Genomic DNA, 15,979 nt, shown 5'->3' with positions numbered 1-15,979 from the left:
GAATACTTGACAATGTTAGTAGCAGATATACTGTAATGTTTAATGATTTAGTTTAAGACAAGAACTATCTCATCCCATCCACGATCACTTGTCTTCTCACTGATGTGAACTGCAATAACAACACTGCTAATTCAACCAAAATCTTCAATTTGTAATTTAGTAGTCTGACTAGATTAGTCGGATTGAAAAACAGGTTAACTTTGTAAATTATGTGAGTAACTTTTCATCTTTTGTGTTCCTCCAAATGTTTTTTCCTGCACATTTGTTGTTTGTTTTGCTGTATTGTTATACCACTCTTTAAAACCAATAAACAGATGTTATTAAAAGAAAAAAGAAGTGTCCTTGACCAAAACACTGAACCCAAAGAGCAGGGCTGCATCTGGGAATATGTACATGGTATGTCCTAAAATGTCCTAAAAAACACCTTTTAGGAAGATCAAACAAAGATGTCAAGAAACCCACAAGACAGATACACATATATATTTATTCATAGTACACAAAAGAGAAGTCATAAAATGGTCTGCAGGTAGAACTGTTCGCAGAATCAGAGGAGCTTCTGTGGTTCACATGTTTGACAAATTTGAGCGTTTCTTTGTCTCTGTAGACGAGGGCCAGGGAATTATCCTCAGGATAAACTGTCAGGAGCTGCGATGAAGAAGAAACCAAAGCAATGATCATAATGAAGTATTGCCCACAAATGTACAATATAATATTTCTATCATATATATCATATTTCTAATATATTGCACTGTTTGTAAATTGCACGTCTTAATTGAAACACTAGATGTCAACTGAATTTAGTGAAATCTATCTCTGTCTTAACCTCTTTGCACATAAACAAATATTAGACCATTTCTGCCTGTTTGTTACATCTTAATATTAATAATTAATATAATATTAATATATATTAATATTATAATATAATAGACTTTCAGATTTACATCTTACATAAGCAATCTTTTAAGTGGGCGCTTGGCCATGAACAGAAACCAATATTTGGTCATTTCTGTTTTAACTTATTTACAAATTTTGTGATATTTTAAGTGGACACTAAGTATTAATTTAAATTATATTTAAGAGCAACTGATACAGAAATACAAAGATTGTCAAAAATGTTCAGCCACCCCAAACTGTAATCAGCACTCACCTCCTCATCCTCTTCATTAGCAACGTAACACGTGAAGCCCCCAAACTCTGACTGCCAGTCTATGAAAGAAAGTTTTGCAATAAATCACAAGATTGATTGATTTGCTCTTCGTCTGCGTGTTTGTGCGTGTGCGTGTACTGACCTGCACCGCAAAAAGGTAAGACAAGGTCCAGAGCGTACTCTGCCCGCGCTGCTTCTGCATCATGCAACAGAGTGTATCCGCCGTGAGTCCATCGCCGTAGTTCACCACAACACACAGGTGTGCTCGGCTCTAAAACAAACAAAGGTAAAAAACAATGGCTTTTTTGTTTGTCTATGCTGAGCTGATCAGTGTAACGTTTTAAAACATTAGTACTGTTAAATGGAAAACTTGATAAAACACAGCTGTAAAGACTGTGGCACACACGCACACACACACACACACACACACACACACACACACACCTTTCTTTTTGCTCGCATTTGCTGATGGAGATTCGGCCGAAGACCCCGTGGCTTCGTCGCCCCGTACATCATTTTTCTCTTCATCTTTATTCTCATCGTCGTCATCATCATCATCATCATCATCATCATCAGCAGGACACAGGTAGTGCAATCGAAGGCCGGTGAAGTTGGAGAGAAGCAGGAAGAAAGCCTCTGAACGAAGCAGCTCCCAGCATGTGCTCACACACTGAGGCAGAGTATCCAGAGAGGCCGCTACATAGCATCTAAATAGACACAAATACAGCGCCTGTAATCACAGTCTTAGAATATGCTCTTAAACTCACTTTATCATTTGTCTTCAAATGCTCTTGTATAGTTTTCTATCTCTGAAACATGTCCTACCTCTTATTAGGTGGACCTCTCTTCATCCACTGAATCTGAGAGAGTCGCAGTGCTTCACGCACCTCCCTGAACTTCTCCTCCTGTGGACAGACACATATTCAGCCAAAAGGAACAAATAAACATGTGTGAGGCAAATGAGTGCGAAATTACCTTGAGAAAATCTTTGAGCTGAATTTCAGAGCTCTCCTCAAACTCCTCCTGAATCTGCTCTTGGTAGGATATGTCCATGTACACTGGGTTCACCCACTCCAGCAGCAACGTTTCCTGTCATGAACACAAAAACACAATAAACAATTCTCAGCAGGAACATAGGGTGTCCGTTAAAGGAATAGATTGATATTTTTGGGAAATATGTTTATTCGCTTTCTTGCTGAGAGTCAGATGAGAAGATCAATACCATCGATTCCAAAGTGGCAATAAACAAGTGTTTTTGCTTTAACTTATCATCATGAAGTATATTGATTGCACAATGTAATGGCTGTAGAAAATGACATCACCAGCATTTAGATTGGTTCCCTATAAGCCTTGCTTTCACCATGCATTTCTGCAAGCAGTGGAAAACACACAATGCAGTGTGTGGTGCCAACTCTTTAGCTAGCACTAGTTCCAAAAGATGCTAAAAGTCTCCAGATGATGTCATACGCTGATTCATTTGGCTGTCGATTTAAGGTCCCAAAGGCCAGCCGGAACATATATGAAGTTTTATATTCCCTATGCCATACAGGCATTGAACACAGAATGAATACATCAGGAAAGTCTTGTTATTTTATTAGATGTTCTCTCCTTTATTATTTAAACAACTTATTTGATGCTACCTGCCCATTTGCACTATACAGCCAGATAAAAAAACAGGTGGAAAGAGTGGACGACATGGAGCAAAGGGCCCCTGTGGTAATGTCTCAGTCATAGTACATGAGGCGCTTGCTCTACCAGGTGAGCTATCGGGGCACCTATTTGTATGCTCTTCATGTTGTGTTGTGTTGTGTGTATTGTATGCACCTTTGTTGTACTTGGGAGAAGCCAAAGACTGACTGACTCTTTTTCTTTCTTTCCATCTAGCTTGCTATCAGTAGTTGTGTCGCAGCGCACAGCACAAGAGAGGGAGAGATCCCGTGCTGTTGGCAGAAGAGGCGTGGAGTGCGATTATTCTGAGCAGCATTGGGAATTAATTACAATATAATATATTTGAATATATTTCTTGCTTTTTAAATAGTCTGGCGTAAAACTGAAACGTAGCGTTTCTATCCTTAAGACACTTGATGTTACATGTTAGTGAGATTTAGAGGTGCTAGTAGGTGGATTTTGTTACTTTTGAACACAACTAGCTGTTTCCCCCCGTTCAAGTCATTATGCTAAGCTAAGGTTGAAGCTTCAATCAATCTTCTCATCTAACTCTCGGTATGGTAAGAAAGCAGCTAAGTGTATTTTTTTAAATGTCAAAATATTCCTATAAAGATAGTGTGCACTTTTAACCAAACCCACATCCCGTGGTAAGTGTGGGCTCCGTGGGACGGGGGCCTCTATGTGGCGAGGAGGACGCTCCAAAGACGGCCCGTGAAACCAGCCGCTCAGAGACAGACGACACTTGTCCTGTGTCAAAACCTCTGACACCTGGACAAACATGACACATGTTATCTACCTGCAACAAGCTTTGGTGTAACAGTGATGAAAAAAAGAAGGAGCGGCAATTTTTACTTGGTGAAAGGAGACTGGAGAAACTTCAAAGAGGACGAGCGTATTCAAAGAAGGTACAAGCGACTTCACTATACTCTGCGGTTGGAAATTACCTAATGACAAAGAAGAAGATTACACAAGACTCGTGCGACTGTTGTCTAAAAGCACAAAAATTCACACAAAGTGAGACTCACTGTCTGTTGTGTAAAGATCGAGGGTTCCTCCGTCGCTGCTCTCCCACGGAGGCACAAGATACAGGATGAAAGCAACGCGCCTCCCCTCCAATTCATCATCATGACACAGAAGAACATCTAAAAACAAGAGGGAGGGTTACATATGGGAAAATAAGGATAATTCACTGGAGATTTGTCATCAAAAATATGATCAGAAGAGCCTAAACGTAAGAGTCCTTCCTTTAAAACCAAACTCACCTGTGTATTCATATCTAGCACAAGAAATATCCACTGTGGGCTCCAGTTCAACTCCCAACACTTCCCCGAGCCAGGAGCGGAAACGCCCGAACAGTGTTGTCCTGAAAGCAGTGACACAGGAAACTGTTTATATACATTAACATTTTATTGTACAATCCTGTTTTGCATAGATGTGGCTGCACCTTTAACCTTGTATAAAATGAGACATTTTGAAAGCCTCACCACACAGCCAGATTGTTCGACTGCTCAAACCCTCCGTGACATTTTGTTGTGACATAAATAATAGATGATCACAAGAGGAGGCCGTTGTTGTGTATTTAATTATAGTATTTATTCTCCAGGGCTGTATTTCTTCAGTAGGGGTGTAGTACTGTATATAATCACAAATACGTTTTTAGAAGAAATTACATGTTGCACTCACTTTAAACACAGCTTGTCATAATCGTAATTCAAAAAACTGCACATTATTTCAAAATAAAGGAAAGGTTTGCAAATGATTTTGCTACCTGGGTAATGTATGAGTCTCAGAGTCATTGTCTTGGATTCAGATTTGACACCCAGCTCATATCCGTCTAGATATATAAACTAAGATCTTATTTTATTCTCTTGGACTTCACAAACAAACAAACACTAAACCACTTGGCAGGTTTTGCGGCTTTTGCTGCTCCATAATTTTACAATAACATCTTTGTTTTCAGTCATTTGTTTGAAAGCCCCAACATACACTTAACTACAACTTACACTGCTGTCATAACCTACAGAGCGCAACCCTTATGTTTAGCACTGGACCCAGACTGAATATGAAACAGCTTTAACAAGGATGACCTGTGAGCGACTGCAGCTGAGTCCATTTTACATTGAGTTTACTGTACAGTCTACCATGCCACATGTTAATGCTGACAGAATCACCAGCACTCAATGAAGAACATTTACTATTTAGGAGGCAGAAGTGATCTCTGGCTCCACCTGGTGGAGCTGATGAATGACCCTCAACATGTCTCACTCCCACTGGACCAACCTCAGCATTTCAGCCGTGTACCCCTTGTCTGCTGACAAAGAATTAGAACTTTATGCTCCACAATACAGCCAGGCACTGAGAACAAATACAGAATTTGCCTGGTTGATTATTTTTAATCCCTCACAAAAGCTCTAAAGAACATTAATCTATGATAAGAGTCTCTGTTGATTTTTTAAATCCAGACTGGAAACCTTATTCTTAAGTGCTTTTAACTAAATGTTTTTAAAACCAAAAAGGTGTTATTATTATTATTATTATTATTATTATTATTATTATTATTATTATTATTATTATTATTATTATTATTATCGTTGTTGTTGTATTGTTATTTTTACATTTATTTTCATTCTTTAACTTTTTATCTTATTTTTTTAATTATATTTCTATACAGATCTATCTGTTGTATTTTGCTCTTTCTAAATGTAGTGTCTTGTCCCTTAAATTGATTTGTTCTAACTTTGTATTGCGTTGTTTTAACTTCTCTGTACAGTACCTTGAAAGGCTTTATAATTAAAACTGACTTGCCTTGTTGAATATTTGTGGGAATGACAGCAACATGCTCTCTATCATCTCTACTTTGTCCAAGAAAATGTTTTTTTAGGCTAAAAATGTGTTAAGACCTCATGCAAATCATTTACAAGTGATTTACAACTCTGGGTTCAGCTGTGAAAATGGTCCTGAGCTGTTCACTCAGGATTAGTTATCAGTTAATTAAAGGTGGTTTAGAGTGAGGCAGCTAATTGTGTCAGGAAGAAACACGGCATCCATCAAAATAGACAAATGTTTCAAGATAAGAGAAACAATTACAAAATCAGAATAACTGTTTACTAAAATAACTTGGCTTTAGAGAAAGGTCATTCTGTCAGGTTGGAAATGTTGATTACGATGGACTACCAACACACAGCTGTAGATCAGGCAGTAGAGCAGCAGTAAGTAGAGCAAGGTACTTAACCCTGAGTTGCTGCAGGGGGACTGTCCCTGTAGTTAGTTCACTGTAAGTCGCTGGAGAAGAGCGTCTGCTAAATGACCTGTAATAATGTAAAAAAGTTGTTGTTTTTTACCTCAGTCCTGCGATATGTGGCTCTGTTCTCTTCTTCAGGTCATCCGACTGTGCAGGAACAACAACAACGTAAAGATTATAAAACAACAACACAAAGACTCAGGAATGAATCAGTGATAAAAATCAGTTTAATTGATACCTGTTTAAATTTGTACAGATCGTTTGACTTCTCGTGGAAGTTGAGCTCCAGCAGCTCTCGCTGCAGGTTCGCCACGAAGGCCTCGCTGTTGAGGAAGTTCTTGATGATGCAGTGAGGGAAAGGGTGGTAGTCCAACTCCAGATCCCCTGCACATAAGTAACAAAATGTGAGATGTTGACAAATAACTAACTTCTGCTTTTGCAAAGTCTCTGCTAAAGATCAGTCCATACCAACTCACCAAGACCTCCAAGTTCATGTCATGGATTTTCTTGGAAAAAGAAATCAAGTGAAAACTTTTAAATTCAAGGGACCTTGCAAAATCATATACAGTGCATCCGGAAAGTATTCATACCCCTTCACTTTCTCCACATTTTGTTATGTTACAGCTTTATTCCAAAATGGATAAAATTATTTTTTTCTCTCTCAACATTCAACACACAACACACAACACACAACACCGCATAATGACATAACGCATAATGACATAACGCATAATGACAAAGTGAAAACGTTTGTTTAGAATTTTTGCAAATGTATTTAAAAAATAATAATATCACATGTACATAAGTATTCACACACTTTGCTGTGACACTTGAAATGAAGCTCAGGAGCATCCAATCTCTATATATCATCGTTGAGATGTTCCTACACCTTGTTTGGAGTCCACCTGTGGTAAATTAAATTGATTGGACATGATTTGTAAAGACACACACCTTTCTATGTAAGCTCCCACAGTTCACAATGTATTTCTGTTTAAAAACCAAACCAGGAGGTCAAAGGAAGCATGTGGAGCTCAGAGACAGGATTGTGTCGAGGCACACAGCTGGGGAAGGCTACAAAAAAATTTCTGCTGCATTAAAGGTTCCCAAGAACACAGTGGCCTCCATCATTCTGACATGGAAGAAGTTTGGAAGAACTAAGACTCTTCCTAGAACTGGCTTCCCGTCCAAACTGAGCAATCGGGGAGAAGGCCAAGAACCCGATGGTCACTCTGACCGAGCTCCAGAGATCCTCTGTGGAGATGGGAGAACATTCCAGAAGGACAACCATCACTACAGCACTCCATGGATCTGGGCTGTATGGCAGTGGCCACACGGCAGCCACTCCTCACTGCAAAACACATGAAAGCCGCTTGGAGGACTCTCAGACTGTGAGAAACAAGATTCTCTGGTCTGATGAAACTAAGATTGAACTGTTTGGCCTCAATTCTAAACGTCACGTCTGGAGGAAAACAGGCACTGCTCATCACTCGTGCAATACCATCTAAACGGTGAAGCATGGTGGTGGCAGCATCATGCTGTGTTCAGTGGCAGGGACTGAGAGACTAGTCAGGGTCGACAGAAAGCTGAATGGAGCAAAGTACAGGGAGATCCTGAATGAAAACCTGCTCCAGAGCACTCTGGACCTCAGACTGGGCCGACGTTTCACCTTCCAACAGGACAACGATCCTAAGCACACGGCCAAAATAACGCAGGAGTGATTTAGGGAGAACTCTGTGAATGTCGTTGAGCGAACTCAACTGAACATCTCTGGAGAGACCTGAAAATCGCCGTCCATTGGCGGTCCCCATCCAACCTGACAGAGTTTGAGACGATCTACAAAGAAGAATGGGAGAAACTGCCCCAAAATAGGTGTACCAAGCTTGTAGCATCGTACTCAAGAAGACTTGAGGCTGTAATTGCTGCCAAAGGTGCTTCAACAAAGTATTGAGTAAAGGGTGTGAAGGGGTATGAATACTTTCCGGATGCACTGTAGGTCTACTCCAAATACTTTTTTAGTTATACATTTTTGGAAGTTTGTGTATTTTAAACCTCGCCAAATGCTTATTTTTCACTGGATTGGGTTATCAAAAATAAAAAATAAAATAAGTTTTACCTGAACAAAGAACCTTTGAAAGTATCCATTATGCAGAATGGTCCATTTCAGAATTATATGTCCACTGGATTATAATTATTGATAATGACATTAATATTGATGCATTAATGTGTTCACTTTATTTGTTGCAGCTGGTAAAGGTGGTGCCAATTTTAATTACTTTATATATTGCTGGGTTGCTTTACCTATAATAATAATACATCATCCTTTATTCGTTTATTAAAATGTATTAATAATCTAAATCTAAAGTACCTAAACGGTATCAAATAAATGTAGTGGAGTAAAAAGTACAATGCTTACCTGCAGTGGAGTAGAAGTATAAAGTAGTATAAAACATAAATACTCATGTACAGTACTGCATATTTGACTAAAGTTCAGTACTTGAGTTAATGTACTTAGTTGCATTAAGTGTATTGCGGTTTTATTTGATTATATTGTATTGTATTGTATTTTTTTTAACTACACTGCATATGTAAAAATCCAAGAAGGGACAAGAGTTGAACATTAGCTATAAACTCTGTGCATCACATCAGTTTCATGCTCTGTACTGGAACAAAGTGAAATTGCACATTGAAATTCATTGCACCACATGTTTGTAGCGACGTAACAATGCGTCAAACAGCAACACGCGCAGACACAAAGTACAACCTTTGTGGCTGACTGATGCATGTCTATACCTGTCTGACTGTAGCTAAACGAGTACACTATTGTGTATAAGTGTTTGTGTTTTATTGCTGCGCTGACCCTGTCTGCAGGCAGTCCTCTGGCTCCACGCCTCCCTCACAGTCTTCTTCACATGCTCGTCTTCTACAACTGAACTAAGTTCAGCTGCTTCTTCGCAACTTCTCTTCTTCTTCTTCTTCTTCTCTGTTCTTACACTCTCACCCGGCCCTCGTTTAGACGCCATTATAGAAACTATCCGGTGTGAATTAGATCACCAGGTAGGTTATGAAATGCTTTAAAAAAAAACATGCATATCTTTGACGTGTGTGAAATGGCTCGTGCGTGAGCGTCGCTGGTAAATGACGTTAAGGATTCAAAAAGCTTTTTGCCCTGAGTGCAGACTGTCAGGCAGCATTGGCAAACTGGCAGAGAACAGGCTTCATTGCTAAATTATATTATAACGTGTAATGCCCGCACACACATACACTTTTAATGATCTATGATTACATTCTGGGATTTTACTCTATTTGTTCCCACTTCATTTCACTTTATCACACAATAAAAGTGAAAAAACAATACAATACAAATGAAATATCATAATTTTTAAAAACACCTGACACACCAAGAATATACATTCCATAAATGTTTTGAAAATAATTTATGAATATTAAGTCATGGTTATGATTTGTTTTCATCTGATTTGACTAACAATACATGTAGTATAATAATAATATTGCCCTGTGTGTGCTGAGATGACTCTAAACACGATAAACCGTTTAGATAATGGATAAATGGATATTATATCATGCAGGCCACATTGGGAAAACAGTGAATTCTATTAACTGTGGATGTGCCCAACACAATACTAAACACTGAAAACTGCCAGTATCATTTTTCCAGTGTAAAATGTACTTAAAACTCTCCATCGATCTGGATTGATTTAATATTTAACGGTCCAATATCATCGATGCAAAGTGAAAACATCGATAAATATCATCTTTAAGATACGCCCTTATTTTAAAAATGTTAACTGATAATAAATATATCAGTTTTTAAATGCATCTGTACTGTCAACTTAATTATTGAATTACTGAATAGATATTCATTTTATTTGTGTTATTTTTTAGTCTATATTTGTTTTTCTGGTGATATTGAATTGTTATAATATTGTCATGCATGTAATGTGTATTATTTACGCTGTGTTAAGTAAACACTTTTTTATTTATTTAAACGTAATAAGCATTAGTCAACCACTCACTTGCTCTTTGTACTTTATAAAAAACATACTCAAAGGACTGTTTATTAAAAAGAAAGAAAATACACAGCATTTAAAATATACATAAACATAAAATAACACACTGGAATACAGACTTGCGTACTACAAGAAAACTAGCAGTTTCTCAAGATTTAAAAGAACTGACGCGTGACATTTTCTCCTCCTAACAGTATAAACACCCCTATAAACTGTCACTATACCGGACATAACAAGCTTTTTTTTTTCTTTTCTTTTTTATGAAAGTTGAGCTAAAGATGAAACATTTTTTTGTCTCCGGGACTGCACTCATAGAGACAGCCAGACGTCCTTCTGTTCACTCAAGTTAGTTGTAAATGAAGTTAAACCTATAAAAAGATAATTATTTAAAATTCAGTTTTCAGCAATAGCGTTGCAATTTTTTGTTTTTTCCAATTCATTTTGTATAAATGTTCTTCTCTGTTAAAAAGATAACCCTGTGGAGTTTGAGCTTGTTTCGATGAGTGGGCCATTACAATGTGCCAATGAAGCCAGACATGACGAAGACTGCTAACAAGTAAACATGGATTTAACCAATTCCAGATTTAAAATACAATAAGCATTCAACACATTTTTTTGAGCTCAAGGATACACAATGAGTTTGTGAGTAACAGCAGATGTAAACAGGAAAACTCCACAGGGCACCTTTAAAGGAATACTTCACCCTTAAAACTATCATTTGTTTATCAATTACTCACCGGGTGTTACCTTGAATTCTTGAAGAAAACTGTTTTTTCTCACATGCATCCGCAGAGAACGAAGAATCAAAAAAACATATTAAATCCATGATGAATTTAAGTAACTGGGGGCCGCGTTTAAAAGCAAAACATCGGTTTAGAAACTCGTACAACTCGTGCAGTATAATCCAGGTTTTCCATTTATCCAGTCGTATGCTCACGACTTCCCAAACATGAATTCACACCAAAATCTTACCATTTAAAGCATACAGCACCACTGTCTCATGCCTGCACAAGCATGAGACAGTGGTGGCGATAAAGGCAACACACAATTAGTAATTGACATACAGATGTTCATTTTAAGGGTGATGTATTGCTTTAAGTTTCAGAGTTCATGCAGGAGTCTTGCTGGTGTCATTTCCTACTCCAGCACCATCAGATCATTCTCGTGTGATATTAAATTATCTCTTCACTATTAACCTTTTCAGCAAGTCAAAATACAAAAAGATTAAAATTCTCTGCATGCCTGAATGTGTGACTGGTGCATCGGAGGGCTGCGCAACTTCAAGTGACAAACTGCTAGGGCTGTACCAAAATTTCGTATTGTTTTACACTCAAAGCTTCCATCGACGTCATTACTCTAAAATAATGTTTTAAATCCTCAAACATAAACCTCAATTTGAATAAAGTGACTTTTCTGGTTACACGAGTGTTGGAGCCTAAATAGACTTTTATATTGTTTTATATAAAATCACATTTATGGTGCTGTTAGAGTTCTGCTACACAGTCCTGTTAATACAGGTGCGCGCCTCCCTTTCGCAGTGAAAATGTTTTTGAAAAGCTTAATAGCAACAAACAAAGATTGAAGCAGAACATTTTGTTAAATAAAAATAAGCTGTGAAAACTTTTTTTCAATAAATGTTGACTTTTGGACTGGAGTTATTGGAAAGGTTTTGATTACATGAGTTAGAGTTGGAAACAATACTATGCAGCGACCACTGGAATCTAATTCTGCAAATACTATAACATAAGTGTAGCCTGTTTATTGCTGCGCAGCATTTGAATGTTGATTTAAAATTTGAATGTCAACATTATGAACATTGAAGCCCTACAATCGCCTGCACACTGCCCTGCATATTTGTTATTTTTAAGTACAATCTGCTTCCTTCAATCTTTATCTGAAATACTGTGTGTACAAGTATACATGTCTTTTAGAAATGAGCTGTGGTACAATCCTCAGTGTTGTCCTCAAACACTTCAGAAGGATGGAACTATCTGAGAAAGCTCGTAGTTTTTAATATTCATTGTGCTTTCACTGTGTCAACTGGTGTTGATAAAATTTTTATTATGTTACATTCCAAACATGAAATAAAACATACCAATTGATTTGTTAGAAAAGTTACAGGTTGTCAGCAATTCTACATCCTTGATACAGACAGTTCACGTAACGATATTTGATTCCAGCCCTTTAGTTTTTAAATTGAGCCACAAGGACCATCAACACAAAGAAACAAAAGAAAGAAAAAAACCAGTGTCTCACTTTAATTTATGCTACTTACACAATGACACAAACTATACCTGCTCAAAAGCTGTGGTAGACTGGAAATGATTGGTCCATATCCAGGAGCGTTGTCATACAATTCAAACAACGGTGCTGCCACCAGTTTATAGTTCTTGGGGACAGCAAACAGTGCTGGAAAAAAAGGAGGAATCACAAGTTTTGAAACCTGAAGCAATAATACTGTGAAACTTTATTTCATACGTCTCCCCTAGTTTAATTTAAACCTCTGTCCATCGTCTGTTCTCTACTAAATATATACGTGCTACAATACAGTCATTTACATATACTGACCTTTTTCCTGTAACTGAACCAGGAATAGCTTCTTATGCTCCTTAGGTTTGGTGATGTGAGCTGGAATATACGGATACTGCAAGACAAACGATTTCAGATCAGTTCACATTTGTGACTATACATCTGCACACTACAAACTCTTCCTCATACTCCGTACTGTGAACCTCTGCACTATACTACCATCTTTAAAACAGCTTTTAATTCAGATATACTGTACATATTATTTCACAGTATTTTATCATATTCATTTATTTTTTGTATATTTGTTTCTTGTACATATATTTTTTAATAGTTTATATTTTATTTATTCAATATTTGCTATTATTTTTTTAATTTCTCTTACTGCATTCATGTATGCACCAATACACCAAAGCAAATTCCTTGCATGTGATAACCTACTTGGTACTAACCAAATTCTGTTTCCGATTTGTACGCACAGATATAAACTACATCATAACTGACTGACCACAGAAGCTTCAGGCTGGGGTTCAGAGGGCATTTTCATGTTTTATCTGGATTTATGAAGCAGAAAACAGCAGTCACCTGCAATATGTTGTAGTTAGTAACTGATTACTGTACATCGACTCTACAAGTAAAAACTGTGGCTTGGAGCATCCATGTATGAAATGATTCACTGCTTATTAGACCCAACAAACAAGCTTTTACCATTATCTTTGAGAATTTGACATGTACCTCACATTAGTAATAATTTAAGGTTTGCAAAAAAATAAATAAAGTAAGAATAATTACAACCAAGTCTCAAAATCTAATATAAATCTTTAAATTATTCCATGATAAAAAATAAATAAAAATACAGATTTAAAAAGAAACCACCCTGATTTGCACAAGCCGGAACAACAGACGTTTACCAGAAGCTGCTAAAAACATTTCAATATTGATTTGTTAATGCTACAATGCTTACCATTGAAATATTAGAAATAACAATATCTATTAAAAATGTTTATTCAGTTAATTCAATCCTCAAAACGTCATAGTGATCTGTGTGTAATAACCTGCGGAGGCTCAAAGTTGGGGCGATACCAGTTGCCAATGCAGTCGTCGATCACCCACTCCTGCTTCACGCCGTCTTGCCGTCCGAGGATCTAACATCAAAACCGAAAGTTAATATATGTAAACTCCACAATGACCACATCAACAAGAACCTTAAACTGTGCTGTGATTTAAATACCTCCGTCATCAGGCGCTTCAGACCCTCCACCTCATCTTCTCCAGGACTCAGCTCTCCCCCTGGCCTGCAGGATGGAAGAAACCTGTCAGACGACTGTTCAGTAAAAACACTTCTGCTGCTTCATACAGGAGCCTCTGAACTACTCACAGTTTGAAGAAAGTGGTGCCCAGCTGCAGCAGTAACACGTGAGGCAGCCTGTGTTCATGGACGATGAGAACACCTTCCACTGTCCTCCGCATTCCCATTTTCTCAAACTCTTCCCGCATCCGCAGGAACCGGGCGGCCACTGAGCTGTCCTTCTCATACAGAGGCTCCTTGGTGCCAAATGTGTAGTTGGTTAGAGGGTATCTGAAGTACAAATACACACATAAAACGTCATTAAGCAAGACCAGAGATCCTTACAGTGTGGGTCGTACCTATATGCTATTAAGAGTAAAGCTGTGAAATACATTATAATACAATTTCATTCTAGGACTGCAACAAACAATTATTTTGATCATCATTAAGAGTTTTGATAAATGGTAAATGGTATTGGCTCCAGCTTCTAAAATGTGAGTATTTACTGGTCTCGTACATCATCCATGATACAAAAAGAAAAAAAGATTAACTATTATTCTGTTGATTATTTTCTCAATTTATCGTTGGGCACTTACAATGTAAATAAAAATAAATAAATTGTCCATCACAAATTCCCAAAGCTGAAATATTTTAATGGCACGTTTTGCCGACCAGAAGGCTATATATATATATATATATATATATATATATATATATATATATATATATATATATATATATATATACTAAATATATATTATATTTAGTTTAGCATAGCATAGCAGAAAGAGAAAACATATTTGATTTACATTTTCTAACTTTAATTGTTTGTCAATAATAATTTAAAAAATGATGTCAGTCGAGTATTTGGTAATCAACTAATTATTTCAGCTCTTTGATCAATAATAGCTAGTTGCAGCCCTAATTAAAAAATAAATTATACGATTTTCTGAAACTATGTGACTATTGAACGTAAACAAAACAATGAACAAAAGCGGCGAACTACATACTTGGTCATTAATTTAACATCCTATATAAAATATATTCAAATTCCTATTTTAGACAAATATTATTGAGCAACAACATTCAAGACAAAACATGGCCACACCATGCACCCTGATGTGTCGTGTAACACGTTATTTGATGGGACCAGTACCTCCTGCTTCTAGCATCATACACAATTAGCTAATTGAGCTAGCTACCGCCGGTGCTCGGTGAACTTCAACTAGTTGTGATAGTGATAGCAGCTGCTTTAACACTCACAGGTTGATGGTCCTCTCCAGTGAGAGCGTTTTAGCGGGCCCGCTGATGTATTTGTTCCCAAACTGAACGGCACCACCGCGCGGCCAGCCGGCGTTCGAGCGACTGGGAGGCACGACCGACATCTCTAGCGTGAGCACGACGAGGCCAAATCCTCCTGCAAGTGTACCTCAAGTGATAGCTGATTCGTAACTCGCTAGATTATCTAAATAGCAAAAGAAACGCTTAACAATTGTGTGTGGATAGTCCACAACAATTTCTCCACCGTCGTTTCCCTCGGCCCTCCTCTTCCGGGTGAAGTAGTGCGTTTTTTCTGGGCGAAGTCCCCGCCAGCGACCCCTGCTGGTCTGGATGATGAACTGCAGCGGGTTACATTGTACTGTACAGTTTTATAGTTGTACAATAACTAATAACAAATAACACAGTGAATAAATACTTTGTTACAAGTACAAGCCAAACCTTAAAATGTTTAATTGCTTAAATTAATTATTTCTTTTTATTTCTTTTTACTACGCTGTAGCTGTTGTGCATGTGACAATAAAGCCTTTAAATCTTTGAATCTTTAAATCTACAGGTCAATAGGGTAAAAATGTAACTGATAGATATTAACATTAACATTAACTTACATTAAGACAATACTTTTTGAATTAAAAATGTCAGAAGTTTATGTCTGAATATGCAAATGATGCATTACCTTATTAAATAGTGCTAATTTGCATAAACTTCCAGAACCGAAATAGAAATGGATTCAAAATTCTTCTTTAACTTTGTTGACATCTTGTATATCGCTTTATATCAGAAAATACTGTAAAGCTAAAAAA

General features: G+C 37.3%; 2 protein-coding genes across 2 annotated transcripts; both read right to left on the bottom strand.

Moving 5' to 3' along the window:
• Positions 1-465: 465 nt before the first annotated feature.
• ogfod1 (2-oxoglutarate and iron-dependent oxygenase domain containing 1) lies at positions 466-9,175 on the bottom strand. The gene is made up of 13 exons (XM_029428584.1): positions 8,914-9,175; positions 6,295-6,440; positions 6,157-6,203; positions 4,078-4,178; positions 3,841-3,957; positions 3,668-3,759; positions 3,455-3,583; positions 2,123-2,236; positions 1,973-2,052; positions 1,592-1,854; positions 1,290-1,418; positions 1,148-1,206; positions 466-645 (listed from the first exon to the last, which is right to left on the bottom strand). The coding sequence occupies exons 1-13, from the start codon at positions 9,074-9,076 to the stop codon at positions 484-486; spliced, it is 1,602 nt and encodes a 533-aa protein (XP_029284444.1). The 5' UTR covers positions 9,077-9,175; the 3' UTR covers positions 466-483.
• Positions 9,176-10,322: 1,147 nt separating this feature from the next.
• nudt21 (nudix hydrolase 21) lies at positions 10,323-15,494 on the bottom strand. Its single transcript, XM_029428518.1, has 6 exons — positions 15,162-15,494; positions 13,989-14,189; positions 13,842-13,905; positions 13,666-13,755; positions 12,653-12,728; positions 10,323-12,493 (listed from the first exon to the last, which is right to left on the bottom strand). Exons 1-6 carry the CDS (start codon positions 15,281-15,283, stop codon positions 12,342-12,344), a joined length of 705 nt encoding a protein of 234 aa, XP_029284378.1. The 5' UTR covers positions 15,284-15,494; the 3' UTR covers positions 10,323-12,341.
• Between the last annotated feature and the right edge of the window lie 485 nt (positions 15,495-15,979).

The sequence above is a fragment of the Cottoperca gobio genome, chromosome 3 (genome assembly GCF_900634415.1).
Source record: "Cottoperca gobio chromosome 3, fCotGob3.1, whole genome shotgun sequence".
Lineage (NCBI taxonomy): Eukaryota > Metazoa > Chordata > Actinopteri > Perciformes > Bovichtidae > Cottoperca > Cottoperca gobio.
This window is presented reverse-complemented; position numbering and strand designations above follow the sequence as displayed.

Bases quoted from the DNA above. Each gene is read 5' to 3' on its own strand.
- ogfod1 (XM_029428584.1), bottom strand. From the start codon at position 9,076: ATGGCGTCTAAACGAGGGCCGGGTGAGAGTGTAAGAACAGAGAAGAAG. The intron at 6,441-8,913 runs GTCAGCGCAGCA...ACTTATGTGCAG, and splicing joins GAGGACTGCCTGCAGACAGG to GGGATCTGGAGTTGGACTAC. The intron at 1,855-1,972 runs GTAGGACATGTT...GTGTCTATTTAG, and splicing joins AGAGGTCCACCTAATAAGAG to ATGCTATGTAGCGGCCTCTC.
- nudt21 (XM_029428518.1), bottom strand. From the start codon at position 15,283: ATGTCGGTCGTGCCTCCCAGTCGCTCGAACGCCGGCTGGCCGCGCGGT. The intron at 14,190-15,161 runs GTGAGTGTTAAA...TTTGTACTTCAG, and splicing joins CTGGAGAGGACCATCAACCT to ATACCCTCTAACCAACTACA. The intron at 12,729-13,665 runs GTTATTACACAC...TTTGTCTTGCAG, and splicing joins CCAACTTTGAGCCTCCGCAG to TATCCGTATATTCCAGCTCA.